A 13,486-nucleotide genomic window follows, 5' to 3' on the forward strand; every position below is an offset into this window, starting at 1 on the left:
ATCAGTATAGTATGTGGTGTTCACGAGATAAGACGTGATTATAGAGTTAGCTGAAACAAAATGTATTGTATAATGTGTAAATAAAAATTTTGATTTGAATTGAATATGTGAAATTCGTAAAATAAAAAAAAGACAATTTTATCACAGAAAATTAAAAAATAATGAAAATATTAATAAATAAAATTATTATAAAATAATGTAAAAGCACAATTTACTAAAAATGGATTTAATTAATAAAATCAATGGAAAAATATTATAAATTAAATGCAAAAAATAAAATCATGAATAGTTTGTTATTTTAAAACAAAACAGTGTAAAAGAAGAAAATATATTTTTTATTTTTTGAATAAAAATATAAGTAAAAAAAATTTAAAAAAAAAAAAATAAAAGACAACAAGAATTTAATTTTATTATTACAGTTATTTAATTAAAATTTTGTTTATTATAAGAAAAGAAAATTATAAAAAATAATATTTTAATTTTAAAATAAAATAAAAAAGTTTTCATAATTTGTTCATATAAAAATATTCAAAATTGTATTTTGAAAACAAGTAGCTAAAAACTACTTTTTAATTAATAAAAAAGTTAAAATACTGTATTAAAAATTTAAAATAATAAAATTAAAAATATGATGATGATGTCTTCTGAAAATAAATATTTATTAATGAAAAGAACAAATAATATTTTATAAGATTGTCTGCAAAAAAGAGAAAAAAATTCTATATTAAAAAGAAGATAACAAAACAATGTGGACTGATATAAAAGTAAGTAAAAACAATATTATTTAAATTTAAAAATTTAATATCATAAATTTTATTAAATTGTTGAAAATTTAAAATATTTTAATTAAACACAAAAATTAACAATTAAATTTTCATTTAAGATTTTCTAATTGAAATTAAAATTCCGCTTAAAAAGCAAACGTTTTTTGTTTATAATACGAAAAAAAAAAACCAAACATACAAAAACAAAAAATCAAATATAGTTTAATTTTTAAATGTTATTTTTGTTAAAAAAGTAAACAATTCAAATTGCGCGCGTCTTTGACATTTGGAATTGTCATAAATTGCACATCATTTAACTTCACCGTTTTCTGTTTTTATTTAACATTTTTCTTTTCATTTTCTTATGTTATTATTATTATTTTTTTTTTGTTGTTTTTCTCTTTTCTTTTTTTATTCTTGTTATCATTTTATAAAGGTATGAACTGTCAAAACACTAAAAAAAAAATGCATAATTATCTTGTATGTATAGAGATAAAAGCAATATATATAATTGTATTTAAATACTCATACATATATATATATATTAATATGAAAATATATTACAAAGAGTGTGTATGAATGTATGGTGCATAAATGAATTTAATTTTTTATTATTTAAAATTTATTTTGTGATTGCAATAGCTAGGCTTATAACTATGTGTTGTTCATATGTTTGTGTTCTTTCTGTTAACTTTCAATATTGAATTGTGTCATGAGAATTAAATACATATAATAATAACAATAATAATAATAATAATAGTAGTAATAGATTAAGAAAAGCAAAAAAAAAAAAAAATTTTAAATCAAGAGAAAAACTCGTTTACACGAATAAAATTGTGTGTGTGTATGTGTGCGTGCATTTGTTTGAAATGCAATTTTCAATTATTTTCTCAAATATATTTTCAATATAAAAGAAATTTATAATGAGCAGAAAGTATATGAAAAAAGAAACAAAAATTGATAACCTATAATAACTGTCTATGTACTTAAATGATAACAAACTAATAGTAACAATAATGATAATAAATGTTGCATTGCACTCTTTAAAATTCTCTCTCATATTGTATATAGTGATAACATTTTTTGTATTTCACCTACGTGTAAATTAAATATGTGTAGGTAGGCAAATTTATAATATAAATAGCGAAATTGAATGAGCGGATAACAACAAGAAAAAAAAAAACAATTTAAACCTAAAATTCTTATTTTCAAATGTCAAAATACTAATCAAAAAATTAATGTCATAAATATTGCAAATAATTGTAATTACTTCTTGTATTAGTAAAATGTCAAATTAAAAATATTATTGAGTCAAATTGTTATTTAAAATGCAAAGTAAATTTTAAACATTTTGCATTATGCTGGTATGATAATAATAATAATACTGTTATGAAAATAATTTGTTATAAAAATGAAAATTTTGTGTTTATTAAACTTTTTTAAAATTTCTAATTATTATTCTAACTTTTTTTGAATATTTTACTTGCATAAAATAAGAAAACGAACGATTAATGAAAATATTTTTGAAAAAATTTAAGTTTTTAAAAAAGTAGAATTTTCATTATATGCAAAATTAAATTTAACAAAATTTATACCTAATCCATAATTATTTAAACTAAAATTTAGTCCACAAGTAAGGTACTCTTATACACCTGAAGAAAATTTAGTTTATATTACAAGTATATTGGAGTTTTTAATATAATATAATAAAAAGGTAGTACAATATTTAAATTTTATAATATTATTCTCAAATAAAGTATGTATAACAGTCTCAACATTTTTGTTTATAAAATTTCAATGTCCAATAAATATATGATTATCGTTTTCTATTTTATGTGGGTAAAATCATAGCGTAAGTGTTACTAAGAATAATCAATACGGTCTTGTTTCTTAAATTTTGAAAATATTTTTCACTCTAAAATTAAATTCTATGAAATTTTTTATTTATATGAAAAAAAAAAATTTAAATTTCCATACATTTTTTTGTCAAAATCGAATAAATCAGAAAAATTCGAGTAAAATCACATAAAAAATTATTTTAATATTTTAAATAAATTTTGTTTTTTCCAATCCCATAAAAAAGTTTTCAGTTTATTTCATTCAAATAATTTCAATTAAACTCAATGGTTAAATGAGAATATTTAAAATTAACTAAAAAGAAAATTTTTTGAATAAATAAAGGTAATATATTTTTGTTTCTATTCTAATTTTTGTATAAAATATAATTTTGATTTAGAATAAAAAATTAATTTTTTAAGGCACATAAATATACTCACATACTACACAATTGCAAGTTTTTCACGAAATTAATTTCTTCTTTTGTAAAGTTGAACTTCTTAATTGAGCATTTAACCAAATAATTAAAATTTGTATGAAAATATGAAACTTGTAATTTGTTTTTAAAAAATACACGTATTTGTAGTTCTTAGGAAAATATATATGTATGTATTAATATCAAAAGGATAATTAAGATTGAAGCGAAATTTATCATAGTCAGTTCTAACACCTAAATACAATCTATAACAAATACGATATTATTAAAATATTAAAAATTCATACGATATTATTTGATAATTTTGACGTTGAGTCTACTCTATATAATTAACTCCCGAGAAGAAGCTTGCTTGAAACTTTTTTTAATGCCCCTAGGTTATCATGTCATTAACGCATATACTTTTTGCGTAAATATTTACTGTATTACTTAAATATCTTATATATTTCCATTTTAAATTTAAATTTAAGCCTAAATTCGTAGAATAATTCGATTTGAATGACTTGCATATAGTATATAATACAGACTTAATGTGAGTATTTGGATAAAAATCCGCAATTTTCACAATTTTTTCACTTACATTTAAGCTCCTTCTACTTACCAAATATATAGTATATAGATTTTCGTTACCTAACTGAATGGTAAGTACTAAATATGCAAAAGTGTATATACCTACATATGTATAAGCATTGTAAAGTATGTACATGTCCAGTATATTATAAATTTAATTGAAAATCTTATAAGAATGCATACATAATGTTTAATTAATTAAAAGCTTAAATAAATCTATTAAATTTAGCACAATCATAAATTCTAATAAGAGTCGTGGTTTTTATGTTTTTTTTTCTTTAGAATTAAAAAAAAATACACTTTGCATTAATTTTTTTTATATCTAAGAATATTAATTTATAATAAAGATACAAATGTGCTATAACACATTATTGTCCGTACTATTGCACATTGAATTTATAATATATGTACGTATACATATATTCTAGTTAAGCAAGCAATTAGCTAACACGTATATAATTTTATAAATTACAAAAATTGCTGTCGATATTTTTTCTCTTGTTCCTTTTACTTTGAATAAAAGTTACCTAGCTGAAGAATATTTCTACTAAAGAGACACTAGTATAACAGAAATTTTCAAAAGAACTATATAATAAACTAATAAGTTTAGTATGATATCGGTTTTCTTTATTATCTTTTTAGCCTATTGTAACACATATGTATTTTGCACCTGCTTTCAATATATAAAAATTTTGTATTTAATAGAAGTACGTGTGTATTTATTTACACTACATAGAATAATACATATAAGAAGAAAAAAATTACGATACCCTGTTGCATAACTTTTACGCTAAATATTTATAAAAGTTGCGACAAAATACAGAACTAAAAGAAAAAAACAATAGAGAGAATTCGAAAACTGAAGAAAAATTAAAAATAATAATAACGTTATCGTGAACGATAAGAAAATTAAACTTCTTTAAAAAAAAACTTCATTCGCACGTTTATAATAATCAACGCACACATTTATTTATTAGGCAGAGAAAATATCGAATTTGTAAACTTCACCTGTACACCGTTAGGTTTGAGTTGAAACGTCATTCTTTAATTCATTCGTTCATTTTTTTCTCATTTTATTTTTATTGTTTCATTGCCCGTTTTCATTCAAATAAAAATTTCCTTTTTTTTTTTCAATAAGAAAAAAATTAAAAAAAAAATTTCAATTCTCTCTTTACTTATCTCTACACCTAAAGCAAAAAACAACAAGCTATTATCATGATTTTTATTAGTAGTTTCCTTTACCTACTTTACTTACCTAACAAAAAAAGGATAATCAAATTAAAAAAAGACAAAAAAAAAATTAGCAATAACAGAAGCATCAAGTGTTATATAGCATTCATAAGCACAAATTTAACATTTTAAGGAATAAAAACATAAAAGAGAAATAGCAACAATGACGATAGGAATAGGAAGGGAACAAAAAACTTGTCAAAATAAAAGTAAAAACAAAAATGAGAGCCATCTACTCGCAGATTATTATTATTACATATTTTTGTATTTTTCATTCTTCTGATAATCATTTTATTCTGTGAGGAATGGTAAACAAAATAAATACTATTTTCGGTGGTGTACAATAATAAATTATAATATATTATATACCTGCTATTTATTGCTCTTAGCTCCACATTAAAAATACGAAAATAAAATGAAATAAGAAAAACACAATTTTAAACAAAAGTTAATCAGGCAGAGTCAATCAGTCATTATCAAAACATTGTATTTTACGATATCATTTTATTTTTAGTTCTCTATTCCTTCTTTCTTGCTCAATTTTTCTTTTTCTTGTTTATTATCATATCACTACTGTTATCATTTTACAGCAATATAAGTAGTGAATGACAGCAACTTTTATAATAATATAAAGAGAATATTTTTATTATTGTATTTTAGGATTTTCGAATTGCGATTATGCGAATTGTTTTAATTCCTTTTAGATTATAATGTATGTATGTACATTTTTATGAATATACAATACTCATAACATTGTTTTCGATGATTTCCCAACATTTTCTTTTTGTTTTATTCGAAATATAATAATGATTTCACATGAAATAATGTAAACAAAAACAATTTATTTTTTTTTTTTATTTTGAAATTTCTATATATGTAAGTAGTTCTAAATTTCTAAATTAAGTATAAGATCTAAAATAAATTTTTATATTCTATTAGTATGTATATCGTATTTATTTATATTTAACATTACTATTAGAATGTATGTGCATTCATACATAGAATGTATGTAACATACTATAATATGAATGCACGTATGTACATAGTTACATACAAATGCTTAGGCAATTATTTTCGAAAATATGTCCGTTGTATAAAACTTTCAAAAATTTTTGAAAAATTGTTCTTACAAACATAATGTACCTATGTATGTACGTAAAAATTGCATTTAACTTAATGATAATATTTGAATACATAAAAAATTCAACATATATATGTATATACATACATGTTAGCCGAACATCTATATCTACATATAAGTAAGTATGTGTTTATATTATATACATATGTATATGTATACTTATTTAATTTCAAGCAACATTTCCAGATAACAAACATTGTGTACATACACTGCCTACTTTAATAATTCCATTCATTCAACTTGTATGGAAGGATATTCATATGTAATAAATATACATACATATGTACATATTATTATACATAAATATTCAAACTTAAATACTTATATATGAACATTGATATACATATGTATGTACATATTATGCTTATAAGTCATAGGTATAAAACTTTTTTCACCATTAAATTCTATTTTTGCTTCAACTCATATACAAATACTTAATAAGTATGTACATACATATCTATTTAATACAATTCAATATTCATACTTAATGTTTGTATACACATATTTTTCTACATTTACATACTTACATACAGACATATAAATGTATGGACGTAAATATAAATGAATGTGATTGTTCATACCATGTGTAAATCAAATTATTTGCATGTAAAATATTTAAGGTATACAAAAATATCCACCTCAATATTAAAATTATCACAAAATAAGAAAATGAGAAGAAAAGAAAATAAGCTAAAAACTTATAAGCAAATATCAAGCAAATAAATTAAAAAAATACAGAGTCGCAATAAAAAGCAAAAAAAAAAGTATAAAAAAATAAAAGCAAAAGCAAGACAAAAGTTTCATGCTTCCATCCAAAGTAGTATAATCACTTCACTATCAGAAAGTTTAATAATATCTCAGGTTTTTTTTTTTTGTATTTTATTTTCTTTTTTATTATTTTTTCTTTATTCTAAAAGCATTTCAAGGAAAATGACGAACAAGTTTACATATAAAACTATAAATACCGGAGTAAAGTATAATATTATACATGTGTGTATGTACATTATCGTTTATATAGTTTCTTTATAGTATATATGGATACGTGTGTATATACTTACGTATATATTTTATTAATTATACTTACATAAACATAAATATATTTACGAGATATATAAATATCTCCATATATATGTATAAATATACTTATATTAAACACTTAACAACACATAATGTATATGCGTATGTACACAGATTCATTGCTAATGAACAATAATTTCAATATAAAATTGCCATGTATTATTTAAAAGTTTTTCCGTTTTCAATATCATTCACAAAAGTTGCTAAAAATTATATTAAAAATTAATGAGTAAATTTTATAAACTTCTAATTCTCGAATAGAGTCAGATCAGACATGTTTTTCGAAATTATTAAAAATTTCGAAAATTTAAGCTTTTTATGAGAAAATTGAATATTAATCCGAATGCGATATCATTTTAAACATTAATAATATAAAATTATTAATGAATTTATTAGAATTTTTGCATCCTAACTCATTATACTTAAATCATAAATAAGAAAAGAATACAATAACCGGACAATCGGACGACATGCACTTATTTTGAAAATCTTAATCAATTCATAAACATCTGTTATTCTTTCTCTCTTAAATTATTTTAGCTGTAATGTAATTTTATCTTATTTTTATATTATAATAAATGAGAGAGTAATTTAGTTTCGTTTTTATAAACATTGCTTTCAAATTTTAAAAAACTTAAAAATTTATATGCGCATAAATAAATGAAATAATTTTCTCACCATCCTAGTGTTTGTATGTATATTTTTTTGTTTAATACCCTATAACGCTACTTACATATGTATGTATATAATATGAATATTATGTTCGTAAGTATACAAAATATTAATTCTACACATTGAAATAAAACAATAAATATATGAAAGTTTGTAAGAATGTTGTATATAGATTTCTATTTAAAAATAACCTACATGAGCTACATGTAAAAATAATAATAAATAAAAAAAAAAATTAAACTCTCTTTAGATATTTTTCAGTTTTAGCATTTTTATTAATATCCCTTCTCTCTGAAAAAAAATTTTTAGGTATACCGTCATCTAACCTATTAAATATTTTAGTTTTTGTTGGAAGTTAAATACAAAAAAAAAAAATAAAATTAAATTTGTTTTATTATTTGTTTTTTTATTATATTTATCTCGGAAAATAAGTAGAACCTTGAAACCTTTATTAAATAAATAATTTAAATTACATACAATATTCATTTTTACTTTTTCAATATTTTGGTTTTTCGTAATATTCATAAAACAAATATATAGGAGTCAAAATAATAGCAAAAATTTTATAAGTAAATTTTAAGTAATAAAGATTAGTTTATTCAAACAAAATTCTATATTTTACATCTCATGTACGGTTATAACAAAAATTTTTCAATATATGTATAAGTATTTATCAGTGGTAAAATTTCCATTTAATCAGTATAATTTCAAAGAGTTCCGTCAAAATATTTACAAGAACACTAGATTTTGTCAACACAACTAATAATCTAGACTAACTCAATTTTAAACTAGTATTCGAATGAAAATTTCAAAAAAACTTCGGATTCTTTGAAGACAATAGTTTATTATAGTTAGTAATATTATTCTTTAGTCATTATAATTAATAAATCATTATTATTTCAATAGCTATATCATAATTATTATAAAGAAATTCACAAATAATGTTAATATGAAAATTTCTTAATAATAATTAAAATATCGAGAATTTATTTCGGAGCAGTAAATTTCTATTTTTACTACTTTTATTAATAAAATGAAACTGTTCCTGGGTTAACTTGAAAATTTCATTTGAATTTAATTTTTCTTTTTTTTTTATTTATTTATTCTTTTTTCATTTTATTTCTCGTTTTATAAAACGAATACTGATTGCATAGCTATATGTATGTATGTATGTATACTGAAACGTGTGTTTATTTATATTTGTGCATTTGTGTGTATGTATATAACTAACTACCTTTTTCATCATACCGACAAAGAAATAATATATTCCATGAAAAATACTCCTCCGTCTATTATATTGTGCTTATATATAAGATACTGTAGTATTTATATTCGTGTACATAAGTATATTATTTAGCACACACACCCTCATTTATATTACAATTATGCATTTATATAAACATAATATTATATTCTTATACAGTATTTTAAATATTAAAATTAGGATGGAGTTAAAAGATTTTTTTAGTATAATTTAAAAAAGAAAAATTTCTAAAATATTAAAGTATGTATATACAACACGTGCTGCATTTATGCACATTTGCATTTATTGTGATATAATTGAGCAAAAGTGTTGTAAAAGAGGTTTTTTAAATTATTTCATGCCTTGTATGCATACATAAGTGAAACAACCAAAAATCTGGATTATGTACTTTGAACAAATACTCATAAATTTGTTTTAGCAGCTTAAGAACAGGAAATTCAATTATAATAGACTTGTTTTTAAAAAAAATACTACGAAAAAATTTTGATAATAGGAAATAACATTAAAACTTTATATCATTTTCGTATTTTTTTTAAAACACAATTATTATATTTTAAATTTTTTGTATAACACTCAGTTAACAGTTAATTACATATGAATTTTATATTTTAATTTACTCCACTTTATAAAATTATTATTAAAAATTGTATTGCATTTTATTTTTATACTCTTTTACATAGGTTTATACACACGTATATATCTCTTAAAAACCCGCATGTAAATTAATTGTAGATATTTACAGTGCATATATTTAATTTTTAAAGTAGTATAGAGTAAAATGACTACATAAAATGAATGAAAATTTCAACATTCATCTTTTTTGTGTCATGCAAGTAAGATGAATATTTGTTGTTGGCTCCGTTAATGTTAGCAAAAATTCCGACTAAAAACAATATAAAAGAAAAATATTTTATGAAAATGAATTCAAAAAAAAAATTATAGTACATAATTACATATTTATTTATAGGTATACATACATTTGTACATATTTTTTAATTTTTTTGATCTTCTACATTATATTATACATACATATGTATGTACATACATGCATGTTAATTTACTGAAAAATAATTTGCTGTAGTTTGATTGGGAATGCAATTTTTTTTTAATACACAAGAAATTAATTTTCTTTTATTCTTTTTCAGTATTTATTATATTATTATTTTTTACCATTCCTTTTTATATGCACACGTTTAGTATTCACATATGTATGTACGTATGTCATGTAGTTTGTGAGTAAACACATAATAATTTGTACTGTTATATGTACATTTTTCTTTATTGTATAAAAATATTTTATCCTTCTTTGCTCCGACCTTACAATTTGATTTTCATATGAATAGAACAGACTTATTGTAAGTACGTTTACAAGGCATTATGCACATATGAATGTATGTACGTAGTTCGGGTATAATGTACAACAAATATTTTTTGTTCGAAGGCTATAAAAGCTTCTAACATAATATAATAAGTACATTGCTTATACATACAAATTTCGTACATTTATTAAATTTATAATTTTTATTTTTAATTGAGGATATATAGTACATATGTTATGTATGGATGTTTGGATGTACATATATGTATGTATATAAATATTATGTTCGAATTTATTTAGTATGTTTAGTTCGATCGGTTCTACGTACAGTAATTGGGATTCTAATCGAATTAGTTTCGGAATTCAAAACATTTTTACTTAAGGGGTCTTGAATATTTTCTATTCTTAAAGGAATTTCCTCAATGATGATTACGAAAGACTTAAATGCTAAAATTATAATGTAATTACATGAGCTACGTTTACAAAAGACATTTAAACCCCCTTTTAATGAAGAGAAGTAAATGTGTTTCACGTTACGTAAAAGTACTGTTATAATATTATTTAGAATCTATGAGAGTATACTGATTCCCTATATTTTTTGAATTAATTTATGATATCATAATCGATTGGGGTTATTTTCATTTTCTGTGTTATTTTATAAATAATAGGTATGTAGTATGTACTCATGCATTTATTTTTTCTTATGAACATTATATACTACTTTATGTAATATGCTGAAGCTGCTGAATATCAAATTTTCTCAACCCTATTTGTTTTGCTTTTTTGTGCAGTTCTTCTCATCAGTTCTCAATTTTTCATCAGTCCTTAGTAAATTAATTTTCTTATTTCTATCTCTTTTCTGTATAATATATATTTTATTTTTTCTTGTATTTTGCTCTTTGCTGTTGATTATTGGAATAAAAACCTTCGGAATATAACTATAATAAGCTGAGTTGCTCGTACCGGATATCTCAAAAAAAAAATGAAAGAAAAAAAAATACAGAACAAAAATTAAATATATATGTAGGGTTGTGTGTTTAGAACCAAAATACATATAACATGTGTACGCATGCATATATTTACTTATATAGTTGTCAATCCGTATATGAATATTTATATAATCGGGTAAAAAAATACATACTTAAATACATATATTCATACGTATGCACATATCTACCAATATACATAGGTTGAATATGTAACTATATAAGTATATATGTATATATATACTAGTTCATAAAAGTTTAATATATTTAAGTGTGTATTCTTACATGCATATGGTTAATCCGAATTCAAAGTGAGTATATTATCTACATACATGCAAACATACATATATGTACATGAACGTCAATTCAGAACTGAGGACAGTATTGTAGAAAATTCTTTACTCTTTTTATTCGGGTTTTTTTTTTTTAGACTCACCCTCTCACTGAGTCATTTCATGTCATTTTTAGTTTATTTTTATCGGAATTTTCGAAAGACCAGAGATATAAAAAATTTATTGAAGAAAAATAAAGTTTTTATTTTCGTTTTTCATTCTTATTCCTTTTTTTCTTTTTGTTGAGAAATACTTATTGAGTATTTTAATTTGAAAGTATATACATATGTACATACACAAATTTAATATTATATACACTTTATTTATTCAAAAATCATTATAGTGTTGCCAATTCAGTTTATAATAATAATTTTCTACCAAAATTGCTTTACGAAAAACTTATAGTAGAAAGGAATTGCGGGTACTTGCAAAGCATTTGACTTGTACTGGAATAATATTATTTATAACAGTTTTATTTATTTTTCTTAAATGATTAAGAGCTTTATTACGTTAGAATATTAACGCCAAAAATTTGAAAAAAGAGTTTTCTAGAAGAAAATTTTCTCTTCCTTTTTAAGTTATTTAATATGTATCCGAACATTAACCTAATTACGGCAACACTTTTCACAAATGTACATACATAACATAGATTTGTAGTGAATATTTTAATATACATACATATATACATATTATACGTAAATAATAATATGCATACAAGTAAAATGCTTTTTTAGCTTTTTTCTTTGTTTTTATTTCTCTTGTTGTTTTCCTCATATTGTGTTTTTCTTTTTATAATTCTGATGATCTAAAAAAAGAAAAATTACGGAAAAATGCTATACGAGTATGTATAAGAAAAAACACTTTTTCTTTTTTGTCTTATTTATAATATTATGTATGTATGTATGTAGAACCGAACAAATTTATATTGCATTTGACCATCATCAGTTATCTAAAGAATAAAAGTTAAATATGGAAATAATATTTTACTCATATACAAAAACAACAAAATAACAGAGAATTTTTTAAAATTATAAAGAAAAAAATTTAAGAGTGACTGAGTGGCATTTCTATATGCACTTTCACATGTATGTACTGTATGTATGTAAAAATATTATGAAAATGTAATATAAAGAATGAGAAATCTGATTTGAGAGATGCGTCATCTCATCAATAACATTTTGTATATCACAGCTCGTATTTACATATGTACATACATATGTACTTACATTCCTACATTATGAACACAATGCCGTTAACAAAATTCTTTTACAATGAATATGTAGCCAAATATTTTTTTTCAAACACATATTAAGGTTTTGTTAATATAGTAAAAATGTATTCATAAAAAGTCATAAATATACAACATATGTACATATATACTATACATATAAAAATTTAACACAATTTTGTTATCGGTTGTCTATGGGTTAATTTTGAAATCAAATTTAAAAATTTTGAAAAAAAAATATACCGCATCGTGATTATAAATATTTTCTAAAAATTCTTGACTCATTTATTCTAGAATAAAATTGAAAATTTTAGAAGAAATATTTTTTTTTAATATTTTGCAATTTTTTCACTTTTATATTATAAATATGTATGTATACAATTAATATTCAATGACCGCCACTGATATCACCTCTGATAACACAGTAATCTACATATATTATTAAGTACAAATCGAAACAAAAAGTAAAGTATTTCAGGACAGTAAACATTGTATAAGCACATTAATATTATAAACTATTATGAGCAACAAAATTTTCGTATCGTAGAACGAATAAGCAACAAAAACAAAATAGCACTAACACTATGTTATAAAGTTTTACTGATAACGAAATCTTTAAATTAATACAAAAT

At 21.5% G+C, this 13,486-nt stretch overlaps 1 protein-coding gene across 1 annotated transcript in view; it reads left to right on the plus strand.

Moving 5' to 3' along the window:
• Nucleotides 1-530: 530 nt before the first annotated feature.
• The window catches only part of LOC129608047 (probable cyclin-dependent serine/threonine-protein kinase DDB_G0292550), a 72,756-nt gene continuing 59,800 nt past the window's right edge, over nucleotides 531-13,486 (plus strand). Inside the window, exon 1 of the mRNA XM_055519357.1 lies at nucleotides 531-764. Within this exon, the coding sequence (XP_055375332.1) occupies nucleotides 747-764 (18 nt within the window). The 5' untranslated portion in view covers nucleotides 531-746. The remainder of the gene's footprint in view (nucleotides 765-13,486) is intronic.

The sequence above is a fragment of the Condylostylus longicornis genome, unplaced genomic scaffold, assembly GCF_029603195.1.
Source record: "Condylostylus longicornis isolate FDR11 unplaced genomic scaffold, ASM2960319v2 ptg000030l, whole genome shotgun sequence".
NCBI lineage: Eukaryota > Metazoa > Arthropoda > Insecta > Diptera > Dolichopodidae > Condylostylus > Condylostylus longicornis.